At 63.9% G+C, this 22,503-nt stretch overlaps 1 protein-coding gene across 2 annotated transcripts in view; it reads left to right on the plus strand.

The window, feature by feature from the left end:
• Positions 1 to 22,503, plus strand: part of CACNA1H (calcium voltage-gated channel subunit alpha1 H) — a 59,877-nt gene that overhangs the window by 12,762 nt on the left and 24,612 nt on the right. For both annotated transcript variants that reach the window (XM_027612986.2, XM_027612987.2), the window contains exon 3: positions 22,286 to 22,397. In XM_027612986.2, coding sequence (XP_027468787.2) covers positions 22,286 to 22,397 — 112 coding nt within the window. The remainder of the gene's footprint in view (positions 1 to 22,285; positions 22,398 to 22,503) is intronic.

Here is a 22,503-nt window from a genome sequence, read left to right on the forward strand (position 1 = left end):
GGAGAATTTCAACACCCACACTTGGAATGAGAAAAAAAATTATTAATGAGCTTGGAGCAGTTGCCATGGGAACCTGTTGCTAATGAATCTCTGGGGTTCCTTTTACCTTTGCTGAGCAGCCCTGCACTCCCAGAGACGACATGTTTCCCACTAATCAGGTTGCCGTGGCAACGCCTGTCACTAATCCCCAGCCGGGGCTCCTGGTTTCCTGGCCTGGCCCGACTTACATAAAGCAATTTAGCGAGTGCAGGGCTGCTCCCGGAATGCAGACCCTGGGTCCCCAGCCTCCCCAGACACCTATCTCCACAAGCAGTCTGCCCTCCCCCCTCCACAGGCCCCACACGTGGTCCCACAGCCACGGGAAACGGGCACTTGGAGCCCGTGGTGTTTGCTGGGAAGAGAAGCTGTGGAGGGTCAGTTCTTCGCTGGGCTCACCACACGTACTGCGGGTGGAGGGCTGGCCCATAGTGGGTGCTCCGTAAATGCTGAGTGGGGGAGCCGTGCACCACTCAGGGCCGTGGGAGGTGGCCTGGGCCCCAGGGCCGGCACCCAGGCCTCCGTGTGACCTAGGCCTGGCGGTGGGAGAACGTTCTAGAAGGAGCGTGGACGCCTGTAGCCTGCAAGGTGGATGAGAGCCCTCCAAGGCCAGGGTGCATTCGGCCGCCCCCAGCCCATCCTGACAGGCAGGAGGCACGTGTGGAATGCCCACGGTGACCATCCACGCTGTCGGCTCAGCCCTGGGAGCCCGTGCAGTGGGAGACGGTGCTGTGCATCCTTGAGCCCCTCCTTGCTTCCTGCCCCCGAGTGTCTGTGCAGGAGCCCCCAGCTCAGCCATCTGGAGCGGTCAGACCCTGCTGTCGGTAGTCCGGCCGTCGGCCCCGGGCCCAGCTCTCCAACAGGGCCAGCCGGGCCGGGAGGCTGCTGACTTGGAGATTTGGGCTCTTTCAGCGGCCACTCTGGGACACCCTCCGGCTGCCTGAGTGGGTGCCAGGTGAGGCAGGCAGCTCTGCGCAGTTGTCCCCGTAGGAGATGTGGTGGTGCAGGGAGGGCTTCCTGGAGGAGGCAGTCTCCACACAGCTCTGGTAGGAATGGCGGTCTCCATGAGGGCGGTGCCCAGTGTGTTTTGTGAGCCCCAATTCCCCTGCGAGCCCCCTCCCCCACTGTGGGTGAGCTCTGAGTGCAGCTCAGGGAGCAGCTGGGGGCACCCTCTCCTGACTCCCTCGGTGTGGGGCTGGCTTGTCTCTGCCCATGGGCTTGGGCTGCCGTGACAAGGGACTCCAGCCCACACACAGCATAGACGTTGATCGTGTCCCAGTGCTGGATGCTGGGCGTCCAAGACCCAGGTGTGGATGGGGCTGGCTCCTCCCGGTGTCCTTTCTCTGTGCAGGTCTGTGTCTCATTCTTCCCATTACAAGGACGGCAGAGATGTTGGATTAGGTTGCATTTTACCTAAACGTCCTGTTGAAATGCTCATCTTCAAGCATAGTCCCGTTCGGATGGTTTCCACGTGGGAGGTTCTGTGGAAGGCTGCTCCCCAGCGCCCCCATGGTCCTGGCGGGGTCCTGCCATCCGCTCTGGGGCTCTCTGGTCTCCCCGAGCCCCCCGGAGCGCCAAGCAGGGTTCCCGGCCCACATGGGCTCCTCTAGCCACAGCCCCTCAGTCCAGCTTCTGCCTGCCCTGGGGCCTCCCGGGAACACCTCGCTCCAAGATACCCTGGTCAGTGAGTGTCAAACAGCAGGCCTGACGTGGGGCTCACTGGGGCAACACTTGTTTTCACAACTCTCCTGGGCGTAGACACACAGCCTCTGTGTGGCTTTGCCCAGGGCTGCCTTCCGTCGACAGCGCCCTCACAGGGTCCTGCTGATCTTGGGTGAGGGGGGAGGCGGCCCTGCAGCCCCGTGGTACCCCCGCCCACCAGGCAGCATGTGGAGGCAAACCCAGGCGGGGGTCTCAGGTCCTGGAGACCCCCCTACTTTTGGGGATGCCACTGCCCGGGGCCTGAGGCTGATGGCTCAGGGGTACTCAGGGCAGCAGGGAAGGATGTGCAGAAGGTTCTAGGCAATTCTAGATGGCAGACTGATCTGATGTCAAGGGGACACAGTCCTGGGGTTTTGCTGGGGAGTGGGGACCAGAGAAGGGAGGGAGGTGGGTGCTGGGTGGTGACCCCGGCCGAGGTCTCCGCTCCCCATATCGCCGTTGGAGCTCCTCAGCCTTGACCTGTGGTTGCGTCTGGGTCTCCAGGTCCTGCCAGGCCCGGCCTCGACCTTTTCTCAGGCTGGGCGGACCAGGAATCCTGGGACGTCTGTTAGACGAGAGGCTGGGGTCTTGTCCCAAGGGTGGTAATGGGGTCTGGGAACTCCTCCACTTTCTCAACTGAGCGGCCGGCAGGCGGAGGGACAGGTGCTGGTGGGGCAAGGAGGCCTGAAAGTCTCCTGGACCGTGTCCCCACCTGCAGTGCGTCTCAGCCTCAGGTGTCCCCTCCCTGGGCTGCCACCATGGGCTGAGGGCAGCCATTATATCAGAGGGTGGCCCCCCTGCACGCGTCAGCCAGGAGCTCCTCCTGCCCTGCTCTCTGCCATTGCTGAGCCTGATGGCTTCATGCCTGGGGCCCCCACGGGCATCTGCATGGCGCGTCAGCGGCCGCCGTAGTCCCAGTCTGGCTTCTCAGCACTGACTGGTTTGCTTCCTGAAGGAATGTCAGCCTCAACTTGCTCATGGAGACGATCCCAGGCAGAAGGAGCTGGGCAGCTATGACTCCTCTGTAGCCGGGGTGTCTAAGTGGACATTTGGTGAGTGGCCGTGTGAACAGGGTGTCTCTTGGGGGTTTGTGACCCTCCCAGCCTGAGGCAGCTGGGTGGTGTTTGGAGCGAGCCCTGGTGTCCACTCCCCCGGCAGGGTTCTGTGTGTCAGACCGTGTCCCTCTCACAGTTGCCAGGCTCACTGTGGCTGGGATTGATGGGTGTGGGTTGGGGACAGCCCGAGAGGGACAGGTGCCCCGGGATCCGTGCCTGGCCAGTCCCCTGTGTGGGGGGCTGGGGAAGAGATTGGAGCAGACACACCAGAAAGCAGCTTCTCCTCCCTGCCCTGGGGAGACTCAGGCGGTGGCTGTGTTGGGCAGGGGGCTCTGGGAGGGACCTGCTCTCTGGTGCAGCCTCACCCCCTGCCTCCGTGCTCTCCGTTCCTGACATGCCACCTTCTCCCACCTTGGCCTTGGCCCCAAGTCCTCTCGCAGGACCACCCCCAGGCCCACTGGCTGACCCCTGGCAGAACAGACAGCCCCCAGCCTGGGCAGGCATCTGGAATCCTGGAGCGGGCCCCTCTGTTCTGCTGACTGATGCCTGGAATTCCACCACGGAGCTCCCTCTGTCCCCGAGCGGCACCCTGTTCCAGGCAGGACCCCTGCAGGTCCCACGGGGAGCAAGCTGGGCAAGAAGCCTCGGTCGGCGGGAGCCCTGGACTGGAGCTCAGGGAGGAAGGGACTCCCTGGAACCTGCCCCCCCACCAAGTCCCAGGCATTGCCTGAGGATGGGAGTCTGCGCCCCATGCCCACCCAGGCCTCCCTCTGGGCAGGGAGCGGGGTTTGTTTTTTGTTTTTTTTTTTAAATATTTTATTTATTTATTTGACAGAGAGAGACACAGCGAGAGAGGGAACACAAGCAGGGGGAGTGGGAGAGGGAGAAGCAGGCCCGATGCGGGGCTCGATCCCAGGACCCTGGGATCATGACGTGAGCTGAAGGCAGATGCTTAACAACTGAGCCACCCAGGCGCCCCCCCTTTTTTTTTTAAAGAAGGGAGCGGGGTCTTGTTCCAGGCCTGTACCCTCCACGGATGGCCATGGGGCTCCCTACCCCTGCTGTGTGGCCCCCGGGAACCTCCCAGGGGGCAGCGGGAGGAGCCCCGCTGTGGGGCTCCGTATCCCCTCCTGTCTTCTTGGGGGCTGACGTGAGGTCCAGGCAGGGCAGCCCAACTGCCATGGTAGCAGGGGCGCGGGACACCCTCCAGCTCCCCCCCCCCCCCCCCCGCTTGGGTGATCTTGCAGAATCACGTTGGGACGTTCGGGGCTCATGGCCGCAGTAGGAGTGTTCCCTGCACGTTTGAAATACGGCCTGCCGGCTGGTGGGAACAAGACATGTTTTAATTCCTAATTTAGACTGTTTATCTGCAGAGCTCTGGAGGCCGGCGGGACGAGACGGTGCCCCCCCCCACCCCTCCCAGGGCGCCTCCCGCCTCCAGCACGCTCCAGTTGCCTGGTGGGCACCGGGAGGTGGGCCCGCCTCTGTCCAGCCTCCCGCCCCCCATGTGTCTCTGTGTGGTCAGCCAGGCACCACCTGCACCCCAAGAGGGGAGACCCCTCCCCACGCTCTCTGGCCTTTTCAGGGCCCATGGCCGGTGGTCCAGGAGCAGGGGTGGGCGGGCAGGCTCGTGAGACCTGGGCGTTCTGAGGAATCTGGCAGCCGGGCTGTGGTCTCCGGTCAGGCTGGGAGTTTTACCATAAAAGAGAGACAGGGAGGGCGGGGGTGGGGACCTGGTCGTTAAAAGCGTCTAAACTGCTCCTCCTAGCAGGGCTCCCCGCGTCCCCTGTGGCTGCCCTAGGATCAGTGTCATCTCTCCGACTTTAATTAGGAAATACGCATTTCTCAACAATCCGCTTGAGGCCTTGGCTGGCTTCCTGGTTGCTATGCCAACCGGGCTTGCACCCCTTCTGGTGCCCCCTCCTGGCACCTGCTCTGCAGGGGTGCTCGGCGGGGGCGGGGTGAACACCTCGCTTTCCTGTTTCCTGTGTGGGCCTGCCCCTCGGCTCCTTGCCTTTGGGGTGTCCCTGTGGTAACTCACAGCCGGAGGGCACAGGGATCAGGGGGTCCCTTAGCACTGGGCTGGCTGCATTTTAGGGTTAGGGAGACTGGCCCAGCGTCCTGCAGCTCCTGGAGACCAAGCCCCAGGGCCTGGTCCCCAAGTCCAGCTCTGCCTCAGCCCTCCTAGCCCCCATCACCCCGACCCAGCTCTGGCTGCCCTGTCCTGGCCCCACCCCAGGCCTGTGTCACTGTGAGTACCCCACCCGCACTGGTGCACGGCCGCCCCGCCCCGTTCTCCCACAGAGCCCTAGGGGGTGGGTCCCCATGTTACCCGGTGGCCCCTTCCTTGCAGATGCCTCCTGAGCTGCCCCGCTGCTTGGGGCTGGTGGCCCTGGAGGTCCGGGGGCCTGCCGCTGTGGCGGATACGAAGGCCAGGCCAAAACCAGGAAAGGGGGTTGATGACACGCTGTCCGTGGAAAAGCTGGCCAGGCTGTTTGGGGCTGGCCCTGGCCTGCCTGAAGCTTCCCAGACCCCACAGCAGCCCCCTTCCCTCAGCCCACCTGCAGGCTGCCGTCCCGAGGTCCAGCCTGCCCGGGGCCTCTGCCCCACGTGGAGCCGGCAGCCATATTGCAGACCCTCACACTCCTGAGTCTCGACCTCATGGAAGCTTCCAGAAATGTGCAGGAGGGGTGGAGACTGTCAGAGGCTCCTCCAAAACGTGCATTCCGTGTCCGAGTGTGAACAGGCCTTGCGCTTCCTCCAGAGCTCCATGTCCCCAGGTTCTGCCTCCTCCCCCCTTCCAAGCCCCCCTCCCAAGCCCCCCTCCCCCAGGCAGCACGCCACACGACGGGCGGAGGGAACCCCGAGACGTGGGCACAGCACGCGACCACATGCCCGCGCTCCTGAGAGCTCGGGGATTCCCTAATTACGGGATTTATTATGAAAGCCTCAGCTTCCTCTGTGCCGGCTTCCAACAGCAACGGAGACGCACCGCGGCCCTCTGCCGGCAGCCAGCCCTCAAGGCGGGGCGGGGTGGGGCGGGCTGCAGGGCTCCTGCCCGGGAGGTTGGGCCTCATTCCCACTGGGGACCCTCAGGCCCAGCCCCACGGTGCCTGCTCAGGCGAGTCTGGGGGGGGGGGGGGAAGCCTGGGGTGGGGCCACTGACCCGTGCCGTGTAGGGGGCGTGGGGACCCTTTCGTGTGGCTGGAAAGGCCCGGAAGCGCTTGGGTCCCTGGGGGTGTTGGAGGCATATCGCGACCTGGTGGTTCTGGAGGCCAGTCAGGACTCGGGGTGTGCCGTGCAGGGGCTGTGCACCGTCCGGGGGGGAGTCCCTGGGCAACGGGGGACGTCCTTCGGAGCACAGGAGCCCCTGGCTCGAGGTGACTTGCGCCCATTTGCTGGAGTGTGTTTGCTGACGACCCGCGAGCTGCTGTGTCTGGTGCCCCCTGATTTGGGAGTCCCCATGCTGCGGGCTCTGCAGATGAACTGGGCCCTGGGAGCTCATCTTGCCGTTCACCTTATTAGAATTGGAAAATGACAGATCTGGAAGTCCTCAGGTGGTAATCCGTTCAGAAAGATAACGCGTTGTGTGTTAGCGTTTCTTTTGTGGCAACACGGAGGCTGAGCATGAAGGGAGCGTCGCACGGTTTTGCAAGTCTCACCTGCCCGCCTGCATGGAAGAATCCGGACCCCTTCTGCTGCTGTGGGGTCAGCTTAGGAAGCTGTGGGGAGGCTCCCCAGGACGGGATGCAAGTGAGGAGGACCCTCATCTGTGCCTCCTGGGGTAGATGTGATGCCTGTGTCCCCATCATACGGAGGCAGGTGTCCACAGTCCCTCAGAACATGTGCACGGAGTTCCCAGGGGCCTGACTGCCCACCCACTGTGGGTGGGTCACTCTCGGCCGCACAGCCCCCACCCGGCCCCCTCTCTCCTCTTGGCCCCGTTTCCTCCTGGGGCCCCCACTCGGTGGGAACTGGACCCCAGGATATGGGAATGGCACTCACGGGCAGCCCGATGTGAATTTCGCTCCGTGTCCCACTCGGCTGTGTGCTTCCGGGGGCGGGGCAGCACACAGATCCCTCCACTGGTGGGCAGCCTGACCCCAAGCCAGGCTGACCTCGGTGCGGGGGCAGGGGGGTGCGTGCCACGGCCAAGCCTGGAGGAGGGAGGGATGGGGCCGTGGGCTCTGGGCGGGGGTGGATACGGCTCTGCCCAGGCCGCTGGGGTCCAGCTGTGCTTGTGGCCCCCACCCCTCGGGGTGCCCGGTGCCTCCTGGCCGGGGCAGCAACAGTGAGCATGGCCGGCCCACTGCCCTGGGGAGGGGAGAGTCACCCTATTGTTGGTTTTAAAAATGGCTCCGATGAATCACAGAAGCCTTCCCTTTCCTGCTGGTTTCCAGGAACTCCACTCCGACATAATGGATCGAGTTATTAGGGGATCAGCTTGGACTCGGGCGGCTGGAGGGGAGCCAGGCTAGGCCGACCAGCATGCCGCATGGCTGCGAGACTCCCCAGGGCCAGCCTGCGGTTGGGGCTGGGGGGCAGGCAGGCCAGGCCGTCAGCTGTGTGCAGGGAAGCTGGGCACAGGGCACCAGAGACGCAGGCCCATCCTTCCAGGGAGGCTTTACTGGGGGCGTGACTCCTGGAAGGGGAGGCCCTACTGTGTGCAGAAGCCTGTGCCCACAGCCCCAGCTGGGGTGAGGCTCCACAGAGGGAGATCCCACTGTGTGCACAGGCCTGAGCCTAAGCCCCACACGATGTGAGAACCTACTGTGTGTGCACAGGTGCACCTTCTAAGCGAAGCCTGCTGTGTGCAGGGCTTTCCTGAGGCTCTGTTCTTCCATGAGGATTGAGCAAGGTGTGCTCTGAGGAGGCCCCAGGGGTGCGGTGGGGGTCCCACAGGACCCTCTCCTCACTGTCCATTGCTGTGCAGGGGTGAGGAGTAGGGGTTGTCTTGAGAACTCGGGACACTGCCATGTCACTGGCCCCGGCTCTGCCCACCCGCAGGTCGTCCTGTCCTTACTGTTCTGCCATCGCCCCCTGCTCCCCCTGCTGGGCCTGGGCACAGGCTGGAGGCTCACCGTTAACCCTCCCTTAGGCCCGGGACAGTCCTCACCACGTTGACGTCCGTCCTTGCTAGACACCATTCTTGCTGGCGTTTGTGACTAATGGACACATCACCCGTTCCTCACCATCCTTGGGCTGGCTCCGTGAAGGCTGGCCCTCATCCAGGGACCTGGAGCAGTCCCGACACACAGCTGGTGCTCAGTAAATGAGTGAGGTCGAGGAGTCCTCAGTATGGGTTTTGAGGCATGAAGACAAGTGCTCCTAGGCAGAAGGCAGGTGGTGCACTGTAGGTGGCGGGCCTGTCCGGGGTAGAGCCAGCTGGTCTCAGGCAGGGGTGCTCCACTGACCCTACAGCTGTGTCAGCAGCCACTGGGCCCCCATCTCCCACCAGGTCCTCCCACCCTCACCACCCCTGACAGCATGGGCTCTGCCTCCGGGTCCTGTCTGGACGTGGCCCGGGGCTGCCATGCTTCGGGGACATCCTGGTGGCCGTCTAGGGGCTGGTGCCCCCGTGGCCAGCCCCCTCTCCAGTCACAGGGGCTGCACCTGGCTCTGCATGTAGTGCTCTGGACTTCTCTGCAAGCCGACTGGGTTCATGCCTCAGCAGGGTTCTCAACGTAAAGAATTTCAGTCCAGGAAGCGCCGTGTTGTGTGAAACGTGGGCGTCGTGCGGGCCGGTGCACGGAACTCTGGTTAGTGCCTGGCCGGGAGCTGGCATCCCCTGTGGGAACGTGGGCCTCCCTCGCTGGGGGCCAAGCACAGCCGCCGACGTTTCAGAACCACCCTGGCCTGGCCCCTGGGAAGAAGCAGCTCCTATCCCTGCCTTCTACGCCGGTGACTCCTAGAAGCTCCGAGGGCCCAGCCGTGCGTGCAGCCCGCTGGGCTGGGGTCTCGGGGGCCTGTCCCCACAGGGTTGGCTGCCAGTCACCCTGCTATCAGGCAGCATGGGGAGCCTGCCCCTGTGGGCATGACCCAAGCCTCTGGGTCCGTGGCCCCCAATGGGGGGTGAGGGGAGTCTTCGTACCACGCCCAACACAGCAGAATCCGGCTGCCACTGGGGCGGCCTCACCTCGGGACAGACGGGACCAAGCCTGTGTCTGGGAAGCATTCAGAGAGTCAGGGACCGAAGCATCCCGACCGTCCATCCGTCTGGGCAGCAGGACCCCCACCACCTCCCCCAGCGTCTCTTCACCCCAATATCTGGAGCTCAGTGGGGATGGGGCATCAGGGTCACACCTCCCCCAGGAGGTGATGGCCCCTGGGGGCTGTATTGTCTGCCCACAGCTTCTGTAACAAACATCCCCGAGCGTGTGTGTTCCTCCCAGGGCTGGAGGCCACAAGGCCGAGGTCTAGGCATGACCAGGGCTGGCTCTTTCAAGGCCTCTGCTGGGCGTGCGGACGGCCGTCTCCTCTTCACGTGGTCATCCCCCTGGGTGTATCTGTGTCTTGAGCTTCTCTTGTGAGGACCAGTTGGATGGGATTGGGACCCACCCTACTGACCTCAGTTTACCTGAATCGCCTCCTTAATGACCCATTCCCAAATGAGTCACAGTGTGAGGTTCTGGGGGTTAGGGCTCCTACATGGGAATTTGGGGGGCCACAGTTCAGCCCGTGGCAGGGAGGGCTGGGAGGGAATGGCCCATCGCTGGTGGCTGAGCAGGGAAGGTGCCCGTGGCCTGGGTGCAGGGGCCAAAATGTCCTCGGGCCTGGCACTGGGAACTCTGCACCCTGACCCCAGGATTCCTCAAATGAGCGTGTCCTGCCCCCGCCTCCGCCCGGGCCGGAATATGAGTCTCGTACTGGAGACGAACGCGGGTGACCCTGAGCCACGGTCAGAACTGTGCTGTGTTCTGTCCATTCTGCCACACTCAGAGGGACGTCGGCCCTGAGCTTTGGGCAGGCGCTTGGAGGATGCTGGCCGTGGCGGCCATGTGTAAATGTCAGGGCCAGGTGTTGGGCCGGGCCCGACTGGGGTCCCGGGTGCCCTGGAGGCACCGTGGACAGGAGCACCGGGGTGCTGAGCTCAGTCCCGTTGGTTTCAAGTTGAAGCCGGTGATCTGAGGTTCTGGGCCATCCTTTTTAAATGTCACCGCTATTAATAATCTGGGGGTGGGGCCAGAGGGCCTCTGGGGTCCCGAGTGGGCGGGGGGGAGGGAGCCTGGGGGAGGCAGCTCCCTGTGGGGCGTGAGGGGGGCTCCCCAGGCCTTCCCGAGGGGCGCTGGGCTCAGCAGCACAGGTGGGGTTCTGCTCGGGTGCAGGGGGTTCTCCAGGGGCTGGAAGAGGTGCCCAGCCGGGCTTGAACATATTGCACAAGCAGGAGCTTGCTTTTCCTGGGGCTTCCTGTGTCCATCCATAAACAGGGGGACGTCGGAATCCATGGGCTCCGGAGCCTTTCCAGGGTCTCCTCTGGCTGCCTCACAGGTGGGTCCAGACGACCCGCGGGTCCAGACAGATGGCTGGCGGCCTCACGGGGAGGAAGAACAAAGCTAAGGCAGGATCCAAACCCAGAGCTGGGGCCACTGGGGCTTCTAGGGCTCAGTGTGGGGTGCCTGCTGGCCCGCAGGAGGGCATCTGTGTGGGACCATGTGCTACCGCCTTCCCCAGCCCCAGCACGGACAGCCAAAAGCCCTGTGTTCCCTTCCCCACAAGACCCCCCCACGAGTGTCCTGGGCTGTTCCTTCTCAGAGCGGAAGGCAGCACCTCCTGCATCTCTGGTTGGTGGGCGTCCCGCTCGAGTTCTCGCTCCTGTGGTCAGCCTCAGCTTCTGCCCTGCTCCAGGGGGATTCCTACGGGGAGTAGGGGGGTTATCACCGCGGGAAGCCTGGTGCTGGTGGGGCCCCCATGTCCAGCATCTGTCTGGTGTTCATCCCTTGGGAGCCAGTGAGGGCTGGAGCTGCTCTGGGGAGCCCCCAGTGCCCGGGACTCATCCAGAAGATTCTAGATGCTGCCCCCATTGGTGGGGACTCCACCTACCCAGCCTTGGGCTGTGCTCAAGTGTGCTCCTTGGGGCAGCTCCGGGGCCCCTGACCAGCAGCTCACAGCCTGCAGGAGGGCAGGCCCCATCTGGTGGGACCACCGCTGCATTGGGGTCCTGGCGGGACAACAGTGCCCAGTGGTGGCAGTGGGTGAATTAGAGTGGGCAGCAGGCTGTGGAGGGTACATGGCCCACGAGGCTGGCAGGGGTTTCAGCCCTCCTGCTGGCAGGCTACTTCCTACGCCTGCCGGGGTGGTCAGGGCACCCTGCCCTGTGGGCCCCCAGCTGGCTGTCCAATCCCCCAATACCCTGGGGAGGCTGGGATTTCCAGGTAGGGGCTGGCTGGTGTGGGGGGGAAGGGTGTGGGGACAGCCCTGCTGCGGGGCCCCTTTGCCTCCATGTGGGGTGAGTCAGGCTCGCATGTATGCAGAGCTGTGTGTCTGCACGTGGTGCGTGTTCCCACCACGGTCACTGTGAGTCCCAGTGTGTGAGAGACCCTGGGGGACTGGGCCACCGTGGGTCCCACGCTCCAGGGGCAGAGCTGGGGAGCTCAGGCCTCAGCCACGGGCTCCTAGCCATGGGGCCAGATGCTGCTGGGGGCTGTGGCCAGGTGTTCTGGCCTGGTTCTCTCGCAGGAGGGAGCCTCCTTCAGCTTCCTGCGGACCCTGGGGCCATGGTCTCGGGCAGCCTGCCGGTGGGGGGGTGGAGCAGACCTCGTCCTCCGGGCCGAGTTCCCATGGAGGGAGTGTCCAGTCCCCCGGGGTCGCTAATTCAGGCCTCGGGCAGCTGTGCAGTGGCGCTGAGGCAGCTATTTCTGGCCCGGGAGAATTCCTGCCCAGAGCCGGCCTCGAAGGCCTGTCCCCACGGGCGGTCTGTCATCTCTCCGCAGGGGCCCTCCTGGCTCTGTGCACTCTGCCCACGCCTTTCCCTTCCAGGGTCTGGGGGCTCTGCAGAGGAGAGTCGCTGGAGAGGCGGCTTCCCCTGGCAAGGCCGGCCCCTCCCGCCTTCTGCATCCAGGACAAAGCCAGCCTGAAGGGGAGGCCAGGTCCTAGAGCATTGTAAGGCATCAGCTGCTCCAGCAGGAACCGGGTCAGGGCTGTGACCTGGGGCTCCGTCAGGAGAGCTTGAGCTATGGGAAAGAAACTAGGCGGGGGGCTAGCTCCATGTTCAGACAGGAAAATCCCCCCTGTGGGGGGCGGTCGGGGGCCCCCAAGGCACTTGAGCATGCCGCCACTAAGTGGCTGGTAGGGTCTCCGTGAGGGTCCATGGCCAGCACAGGCGGGCTCCCTGCAGGTATGGTGATTGGAAGTGGAGATGGGGTGCTTTTCCACTCAATTATGCCTTGAAAAAACATCCCAAATCAAGCTCTTTATTAAGAGCTAAGCAGAGACATTAGCACTCTTTCTAATTAGCATGGTTTTTAAAATGGTGTGCAATTAGAGGGAGCTGTGGGCTTGTGCCCGGGCTCCATGATGTCTGTGTAGATGAGTGTTTTAATTTTGTCCGGGCTGGTGGGGGGCCTCTTCCTTTTGGAGAAACGCCAGCCACGGGCCCCGCTCCTCTCAGGTCGAGCCACCTTGAAGCTGTGATTGCGTGTGCACACACGGTCCCACTCAGGTGTGTGTACGCGGCGTGCACGGCACCCAGGGACGAGGAGTACGCACATGAGTGGGCACGCACATGCCCAGACATGCCCGGGCTCACACTGGTGCCGGGGTCCACCCTCTGTGCCCCCTCCCTCCTGTGGCAGGTGGGCGGCGGTGCCACTAGGCCCAGGACAGTGCCGTGCCCGGATTAGCTCAGAAATCACGCAGGGAGGAGGGGCCTCTGTGCCACGAGCCATCGAGAACAACATACCCAGGCACTGGGCTCTGCTGGTGGGATGCAGGGGTGCCCGGGGGTCTAGGGAGCGTGTTCCTCGTAGGTTGGGGTGGGAGCTCACTGCCTAGGGAGCCCCCGGGCACAGCTCTGGAAGTCTCCAGGGCTGCCAGCACAGGGAGCAGCTCTCAGAACAGAGGAAGAATATTCCGGCAGTGGGGGGTGTTCCCACGTGGGGAGTGGGCTTCCAGCCTCTCAGCTTCCCAGGGGAGGTGCTCTCCCAGGAACAGCCCAGCCCCCCCGAACTCCCCCCCCCTTCCTCGTGTAACCCTGAGCCACTGGCTGAGAACAAACAGCTCCATGTTTGGCCAGCAATCCCGGCTCCCCACCCCAGCCGGAGCCAAGTGAGCATGAGTCACGCAGGCCTAGGCTGTGGGTGGGGGGACAGGAATGGGGACAGAGTTGGGGAGAAGGGCTCCCTGCAGCAAGAGTCTGTCCAGAGGGGAGGCAGGAGCAGGCTGGAGCAGAGGGCACCGTTTAGGAGAGGCCGTGGGGCACAGACTGGGCACAGTGGCTGGCCTCTGTGTCAGAGTGGGGAGGGGACGGGGTCCCTCTGCACCCCACAGGGGCTGTGGCAGGTGTCCTATCCAGGGAGTTCTTGACAGGTGGGCGGCCCCCTGGGGGCAGCGGTCTTGTGTCCCCCAGGTGGGGATGAATGGGAGCTGGCCACAGGGGACCAAGGCCCTTCCCTGTGCAGAGCCAACGTGTGTGGTGGGGAGAGGCCGAAAAAGCCTTTGATTCCTAACTTCGGAATAGTCTGCCTGCAGCCTCACCTGGCGGGGGACCCCTGGCCCTCTGGACCCCGCTCCCGTCCTGCTCTTCTTCCCAGACACTAACAGGATCTTCTGGACCGCACCCCTCTCCCCCAGATAAAGCCCTGTGGTGGTGGCCTAGGGGTGGGGGCTGGAGACCAGGGTCTGGGCTGAGCTGTGAGGCTGTTGGAGGGGTCCCCCTCCGAGACCCCTCCTCACCTTTTCAGCAGCTGGTCATCGTGGCAACAACCTCAGGAAGGACAGAAACTTCCTTCCATCGTGATCTGGAGTGGCGGCCTCCCCCTTCTCAGAGAGGACCCCGTGGACCCGGAGCTGCCATGGGACCCCCTCCACCACTCATCTCGGCCATGCTGGTGTCCTCGCTCACCTCGCCCGTCTGCCGTCCTAACACCAGCTGGCTGAGGCCGTGGGTTGGAGCATCTGCAGCAGAAGCATCCGGGCCCCAGCAATGTTGAGCTGCTCCCCGGGGACCAGGTGTGAGGGCAGGTGCGCAGGTGCATAGACACCTGCGTCAGATGACCGTCCCACTGCCCTCAGGCCCCTGATCTGCAGGTGAACATCGCACCCTGGGCTGGGCCCTGTCGCTACAGTGGAAGCCTTAATCAACCAATTATCTCACTAGTTAAGTAAGCAGGACTGTTTATAATTGTCTCCAGTAACGAAGGTACATCTGTCCTGGGGGTCTGTGCCCGACCCCCCAGGCTGGGGCCGAAGTGTGAAGACCTCAGGGGACCCTCAGGCAGTCAGGAAACGGGGCAGGATCCACAAAGGTCTCCGCTCCATGCTTTCTGCCCAAGGGGGCCTCCGTGCTCCAGGGATGGAGTCCACCTTAGGAGACCCGGCTGCCACGAGAGTAGGGTCCCCGACACCAGGGAGCAGACCCCTGCCTAAGGCTCCTGCCGGGGCCTGGGTGTCCTTAGGCTTGGGGCATTGTTGGCAGTCCTCAGGTGTGGACCTCCTGAGGCCTGTGGTGTGGGGCCGGAGCCCTGGACCCTGCCAGGACCAGGGGTGCCCCCGCGGGGCCAGGCCTAGTTTGCAGGTCACGGGGGTTAAGCCGGCTCACAGCCCAGGGTGGATGCCAAGCGGCGCTGCCGTACCACCCGGCTTGCAGCTGCTACTCTGCCTTTGAAGGCTCCCCGGTGGCCAGGCTCAGCCGCTGCCTGGTGAGAGTCTGCTGCCGCCCCAGCCCCAGCTGCCCCTTACACCCCGATCCCATCACCCCACCCACCAGGAGCTCTGGGAGGCGTCCTCGGATGCCCTCCGTGGGCAGCCGGACCCACGGTGGGGGGCCACCAGGAGGACTCGGGAGTGCTGGGGAGCATGTCTGCCCTGAGTCAGGGGGTGGCTGTGCCCTGCAGGGGGGTTTCGAGGCAGGGGAGCCAGGAGGGGCCCCCGCCACGCCCACACTGGCGCTGGGTCTGAGTCTCCGCCCTGCGAGTGAGTGACAGCAGTGATGGGTTTGGCACTCCAGCAGGATGGAGCGGTTGGAAAGAAAAGCCCCAGACACGCAGATTGTTACAGTTACTGAGGTGACCTGCACACACTCTAAAGTCTTGAAGTGTAGCAGTCCTGGGGAGTTGAGTGCATTCACAGCGCGCCGCAAGCCCCAGCCCTTCCTAGTTCCAGAACATTCCATCACACCAAAGGGAACCATTCCCCGTTAACTGTTACTCCCCAGCCACTGGCAGCCCCTGCTCCCCGGTCTGTCCACATTTGTTCTGCTTCACAGACACAGAATCCTACAATATCTGTCCTTGTGCGCCTGGCTTCCTAGCGAGTGTCCCATTTTCAAGGTTTAGCCGTGTCGTAGTGGTGTGGGCGTGACATGGCTGAGCGGTATCGCACGCTGGACCTCGTGTTTTTGTGCATTCGTGGACGTTGGGGTGGTTTCCGCCTTTTGGCTGTCTAAAGCCCTGCTGCTGGGAACACGAGTGTGTGTGTGTCTAAGGACCTGTTTGCACTTCGGGGTGTGCTCGGGGGTGAGGACAGTTAGAGGAGCCGTGGGACCTGCCTCCGGGTGGGAGCTACGCCCCGCGGGAGCTGCCAGGAGCCGTCCACAGGGGCCCCACTGCCTGGCTCAGCTGTTGTCTGTCTTGTGTGCCACCCTTGAGGGCTCCCTGGAGGTGCTCATGGGGGCCTGGTGGGTCCCTGATGGTGCAGAGGGGCAGGTCCCACGCCGAGGCTGGTCCAGGAGAAGCCGTGTCCTTAATGGTGTGCTTCTCCAATAAAAACTGCTTCCTGTTAGATGCTGGGCTGGGAGGAGGCTGTTGCAAGCGTGTTGCTGTGGCAACCTCGGGGGGTGGGCTCACCAGCTGGGCGAGGAGCAGAAGGCCCCTGGACTCCCGCCACCGTGAGCAAGGGGCTGAGTGTGTGCCCTGGTGGACAGGGACCCTTCCCCAGGCCTCCCCCGCTCTGAGAGCCCACACGGACCACTTGGGCCTGGGCTTCGAGACGCCTCACTGTTGCCGTCACACACGCCCCGCAGAGGCCCAGAGGGCAGAGGCGAGGACAGCCTTGTCCCGTCTCGCCCTGAGCCGTGGCTCCCTCCATGAGGGTTTCTCCCGGAAGTCCACATTCCTCTTGGTGCACGTACGTCCAGCCGTGTCCTAGGGAAGCGAGCCTCTGCATGGGAGCGCTCTTTGTGAACGGTCTCTGCCGCTGTTGCGTTCCCCTCTGTCCACCCAGGGTGGGTTTCTACTAATCTCGGTGCTTCCACTGCAGCGTCACGCCCTGTCCGTAGACACGTTGGGATGTTCAGTCGTCCGTGGTCACCAGCGGTGCTTTCTGGCTCGCTAGCCTGGCTGCATGCACCCCTGGGCGGCCTCCCCAGCTCCCCGGCACTGTCCTTGTCCAGCAGTCTTGCGGACAGAGGGGCCCAGAGGGGCCAGGGTTGGGGAAGGCTGCTCTGTGCTCTGTGAGGTGGGCCGGGTCTGGGGGTCTCCATGCTGCCCACTGGGCCCCGGGGCCCGGCCTCTGGCCGGCTGGGTCCGTGTGGGGTGTTTCTTCCGGCCCCAGAGCCCCAGAGCGGTTCTGTCTCCAGTCGCCCACTCAGCTGTGTCGGTATTGTAGACGTCTTCTCGTGAGTGGCCCAGGATCATTTTCTTCTGCGGGATGGGCTTTCTCCCCATGAATAAACATAGGCTTTTCTCCTTGATTAAATTGCAAAAGCAAGGTTGAACGCTCAAGAGAATGAACCTGGGGGGCCAGGGCGGGGGCAGCAGGCCTTTGTGCACAGCAGCAGGGAAGGGCCCTATACCGCCTCCCCCAGGGCGGGGAAGGGTTTGCCCACCAGCGGTCCATGCGGGGACGGAGGGGGGCGCTTGGTGCAGAGTTGGGGCATTGGTGGGCCACTGTGCGTCTGGGGGCAGGTGCGCATGTGTGTAGAGCCCGTGGACTGGCTGAGCTCATCCCTACACCTCCCCTGCCTGTTGGGGCCCCTCATCCACACCACAGACTGCAAGCCTCATTGAGGTCAGAGGCTGGTCCCCGAGGGCCTGGAGTGGGGGTCTGGGCCCAGTATTCCCAATGGGCAGTGGATCAGGCCCAGGGCTGCCTCTTGGCCATGTCCCAAGTCAGGAGATCCTGGTGGGGGGCTGCCGTGGGTACAGAGCAGATGGCAGGGAGGTGGGGGAGGCTGCTGGCCTGACCTGAGCCGAGGCATGAGGAAGAGGAGACCGATGCCAGCCTGAGTGTTTGGGCTACCCCACCCTGCGCCCCCGTCTTCCCGCTGCCCGTGCCCCGCCACCTTCCTGGGCGCAGGGACACTCACACCAAGCTGTTGTGGATTTGGTCTAACGGAGCTTAGCTGGCAGAGCAGATTGCCCTGGGGAGCGGCAGGCGGGGCTGGCCTGCTTGGGGCTTTCTCATCTTTGCAGCTCTATCCATGTGATCTCACGATGGCCACTCAGGGAGCCCAGCCGGGGGGGCGGGTCAGGGTCCGGTCCCCACAAAGCCTGCCTCGTGGCCACGTCCCGCAGCGTTCCAGCCTCCATGTGCCCCACAGGTCTGCGTTTCTCAGCGCGGGGTGTCCAGCTCGCCCAGCTCTGCCTCCCTGGCAAAAACACAATGTCCCCTCCCTCTGTGTCCGCGGCCAGCCAGGGGAGCTGAAGTGGCCTCGCCAGAATGAGGGAGGGGACAGGGGACATGGAGCCAGCTGGACGCTTCCCTCAGCACCTGAAAGATAATGCCATCACTCACATCGTGCAGCTGGGGAAACTGAGGCTCAGGGTGAGGAGTGGGTAGTGGTACTGTCAGGGATCAGGCTCATCCCCTGGCTCCGAGTTGGGCAGGGGGAGAAATGGCTCACTCCACAGGTCTGGGGGCCCTTGAGCCAGCAAGGCTGGGTGGCCGTGGGGACCTGCGTGCAATGATGAGGTTTTGGCTCAGAGGTCTAGGACCACCCTTCGGGTCACACTGTCCTGTGCCATACAGGCCTCTGTGGGGATCCTCATAGAGTGTCAGGGTCCCCTGTTGGCACAGCTGCTGGTGAGGGACTGGCAGCCCCTGAAACGTGGGCTGAGTGGCCATGAGCCCCTTCTGGCTTCCAGGCCCGGTCCCAGCAGCCTCACACTTCCCAGCCGGTGGTGTCTTTGTGCAGAGATGACGGTGCCTGCTGCGGTCACCCCCACTTCCAGGCTGTCCCCACCCAGGGCCCACAGCCAGGGACAGGGGAGAGATGGTGCTCTCAGGCCAGCGCCATCTTCGAAGCCTCAGGCAGTATGCTCTGCTTAATCAGCTGGGAGTCAGAATGAGAAAGGGTGGATTGTTGGGTAGTTTCCAGTAAAGCCTGGGTCAGCGTGAGCAGCACCCCCCAGGCTGCTCAGCAGGTGCCCCATCCAGAGTCTCCTCCCAGTCCTCTGAGCGCGTCTGGGGTAGGCCGTCTTCAGCACCACGGACAGCGGTCACCTGGCGCTGCCCCTCGAATCCACCTCCTCACCCGCTGGGCCTGGCCTTGGGGTGTCTGCGTGTGGGGAGCATTGGAGCCCTGGTCCAAGAAGCCGTGAATCTGGCACCAAGAGCGTCAAGACAGGACTGGGCTCCTCCTCCACCCTGCTGGGGGAGGCCTGGCCCATGGGCGCTGCTGCAAGAATGGGAAGGTGGTGCAGCGCAGGCTCGGCACCTGCTACTCCACTGGTCCCGGAAAGACCTAAAGGGGAGGGAGGCGGTGGGAAAGACTGGCATCAGGCCAGGCTGGGGGCAATATGCCGGAAGGGTGGGGCCCGCAGGGTGCGCATGGCACTTGAAAGGTCCCCCAAAAGATAGGACCTTTGCTCCCAGTGCTGAGAGAGGCTCTGGGACCCCGTCTTTCATTTATGAGCCACCCCCCCCCCCCAGCGTGGGTGGTGGTGCAGGCCCAGCCCAGGCCCTGGGAGGTTCCTGGAGCTGGATGGGCTGGGGCCAGGGTAGTCAAAGGATGTGGGTCAGGGGGCTTGCGGCCGGACAGAGCCTCCCGGGGCTCTGGGGGTCCTGTGGCAGAGAACACATCACTCAGCGTTGGACTCAGGCCCTGGGCAGCGCCACGGCCCCCTCCCTGTGCCGGTATGGCCACCGCCTCCAGACTGCATATCATCTTGGCTTCCTTGGACCCATGGTGGAAATTGACTCTAATTTGTAGAAGTTGGTTTAAAACCTAAAGGATTTTTAATTAAAACCCAGAAAATCCATCTGTGTAATTAAGTCACTGGGCTCTGGATGAGGAGCCGGCTGGCCCTGCCTGTCCTTAGCTGCCCGCTAAGGTGTGACGGGGAGGGGGCTGGCCTTGTGCGTGCAGGGGGCCGCTCCAGCCCTGTGACCCCTGGGCCGGCTGCACCTGTCTCTGGGGAGCCTCCTGGCCATCTGCAGGGCCAGTGGAGCCCCTACCCAGGACAGCAGGTGCAGGGCAGCTCTGGGGGTGTCTTGGGAGAACCGCGCATACATGGGACACCTTTGCACAGACCAAGGCAAGATCTTGGGGCCCGGGTGCAGGACCCTAGGGTCTTTTCCCTCCCAGGTGTGTGTCTGGGGTGGTGGGGGGAGAGAGGCAGAGGCTGTATCATTGGGATAGTAACCCGAAAGGGTCAAGAGCTCTTGGGGATGGATGGAGAACTTTCTAGATGTTGGGGTCATGCTGCCCAGTTTGGTTGTCCCACCCACCCTAGTAGTGTCCCTACTTCTTGGATGAACCTGCTGGGCACTCAGCCTTCTGCCCCTTGGGGTCTTGAGCCTGCCAGGCATGCCTCATGGGTGGGGCAGGCAGGCCAGGGCCCATAGGACCAGCAGAGTCAGGAGGAAGCCACGGTTGGTGGGTGGGTTTTGCTTGTCAGCAGTTTGGGAAGATGTAGAGGTAGGACCCCAGCTCAGGGACCCTAAGCAGAGCTGTCTTTTCCAGTTGCTTGGGGCCTGGTGTATGGCTTGTCCTGGGGAGTGAGGGCCCCTCCTAGCCCCTCCTAGCCCCTGACCCGAATAGTCTCGTGGATCCTGGCCTGAATCCAGATTCACTGGCCTCACAGCCCAGGATCACTGTTGAGGGCAGAGATCCTCAGCTTTGTCTGACACCAGCTCTGGGGTCTGGGGCACGTCCCCTGCAAGAACCCCCAGACCAGGAGTTGCCTTTACCTGCCCCTTTCATCCCCACCTGGCCCTCTGCCCCAGGGCCCAGAACATGGGCCACACCATGGTGTGGCTAGATGCCTTGAAGTAGTGGGGGGGGCGCGGGTAGCAGTGATGGTTAGGGGCTTGAGGGTAGCTGGTGGGCTTCTTCCGGGCCAGGTACAGGGAGGGCATGAATATCCATCACCTGATGGTGGAGGGCACCTGCTAGTTGAGGTCACTCTCCCTGGTCTGGGGGATGTGAATGAGCATGGGCACAGGCCAGGGAGAAACCAGGCCATGGGCTGGAGAGACAAGAGTCCCAGGTGAGGGTGAATGGTACTGGTGGACCGGAGAAGCTGGGGGGCCACGGCTTGACTGGGCTAGAAACCCTACTGCTAGGGCAGGACGTCTGCAGGAGTGGGGGGGGGGGGGCACTCGGTGCAGGGAGAGCTCGGCATGTTGGGACAGGTTCAAAAGGGGCAGGCAGCCCCCACACCCTCACTGGGTGGGTGCACACCCTGGGGGCCCAGGCTGGTGTGCACTGCCTCCCAGAGCAGGGGGTCGGCGGGGGGGAATAGCGTGCACCTGCGTCTACCTGGGTCAGGGTTGGGATGCACTCCCTCACACCATCCGATCGTCACCTGCCCTCCCGTTGCCCACCCGGGGCCTCCTGCTCTCCTGCCAGGCTTCATGGGCATGTGGGGGTATGGGGGGGTTCGTCTCCTTACAGGTGGGTCTGCTGACCCATTCTGTTTAACTGGGAGCACCCCACCTGCTGTGACATGCACAGACATCCCTCCTCAGAGGTGTGACTGCAGCAGTTAAGGGACAAAGGGTCAGGAGGCCAGGAGAGCAGTGCAGTCTGAGCCCCCCGTGACACAGCCTGGGACTGGGTCAGTGCAGGGGTGCCCCCAAGACGCCCCAATGGAGCCTTGCTGGTGCACATAGGTGCATCCGTCAGCGACGGCACTGTGGCACCCCACCCCCACCCCACGGGGATGGCCCGGTCCCGGGCCAGCACCTGAGCAAGCACATGTGCCAGGCCCCCCCACTGGAGGGGCTGGGGGCCGGGTGCTACTTCTGTTCCCCACAGCCGGACCCGGCCCAGGCCCTTGTTACCGCTGAGCCCATTAACCATAGTTACAGCGCTCTGGGCGGGCACGTAATGATGGTGCTGGCCTGGTGCCACACTGAACTGTGCGCCGTTGGCCCTGTCCCTGCTCCGCGGCGGGGGGGGGCGGGGTTGCTTCCAGACCCTGACGTGGGGATGGCGTGTGGGGTGCACAGAATGCCCCCAAGCCCTCTCGGCTGCCAGGGGTACCCGTCTGCATCCACAGGGTCTGCATGGAGCCTAGCTCCCCCACGCAGCCCAGCCCTTCATCATGCCTGACCCAGCCAGTCCAGCAGAGGGCTCCCCCGAGTCCCTAGCGAACTAACTGGGGTGGGGGCGCGGGGTGCACCCCTTCCCAGAGACCGCCTCCTTGGGCCAGGCCACTGTGCAGCCTGCATGGAGCCCCAGCGCCACCTGGTGGCTGCTTCCAGCACGTCCAGGAGGTCACAGGTGGGCTGTGGTCCCACCAGTGAGCCTGCAGGGTGGCGGGGTGCAGAGTGTGTGAGGATGCAGCACACCCTGCTGAGCTGGCTCCCAAGGCTCCCACTCCACCTGGATGCCCGCTAGCCAGCCAGAGACTCCTGGATGGAGCCGGTCACCTGGGCAGCTTCTGCTCCAGGCCGGGGGGCCGGGTGGGGAGGCCGGGCGGCAAGGAGGTGTCCTGCTGGGTCCCCGTTGGTGCAGGTGCTCAGGAGGGCTGCAGGTTCCCCATACCCAGCTCCTGAGCTGATGGAAAGCTCTCGTTCCTTATCCCAGTAGCTGTGGTTGGGGCACCCTCGGCCTGCTAGAGTCACAGGGTTAGCGTGGGCACACTCTCACGGTGTGTGTGCATCCACAGCACGTTTTGGGGCCCAGGCCGGACAGAGCCTGTGAAATGGCTCCCCGAGTGTCTGGCCTGAGCTTGGGGTACCCGGGTTGTGGGGAGCCTGTCCTCCGGCCCCTGGCCAGGGGCCCACGTGGGGGTGTGCTGGTGCTGCACACAGTGGCCAGGGTCCCGGCTCTGCTTCTCAAGGCCCAGCTGACGGGGTGCGGGGGTCCCGGGGCCCTGCTCCCCATGCTGCTCCCCTGCGGCCGTGTCTCAGCTTCCGGCATTGATCCTTAACTCGGCTGCCCGCCCCACGTGGTTCGAGCACGTCAGCATGCTGGTCATTATGCTCAACTGCGTGACCCTGGGCATGTTCCGGCCCTGTGAGGACGTCGAGTGCCAGTCGGAGCGCTGCAGCATCCTGGAGGTGGGCCCAGGGGCATCCGGGGGGTGGGGGGCACAGCCCACTGGCCAGGGCCAGCCTCGGGGTGACCGGCTGGCAGGACTGGCTCTCAGGCCCCGCTTCCCTCCAG

Source organism: Zalophus californianus, chromosome 10 (assembly GCF_009762305.2).
Source record: "Zalophus californianus isolate mZalCal1 chromosome 10, mZalCal1.pri.v2, whole genome shotgun sequence".
In the NCBI taxonomy this organism is placed as follows: domain Eukaryota; kingdom Metazoa; phylum Chordata; class Mammalia; order Carnivora; family Otariidae; genus Zalophus; species Zalophus californianus.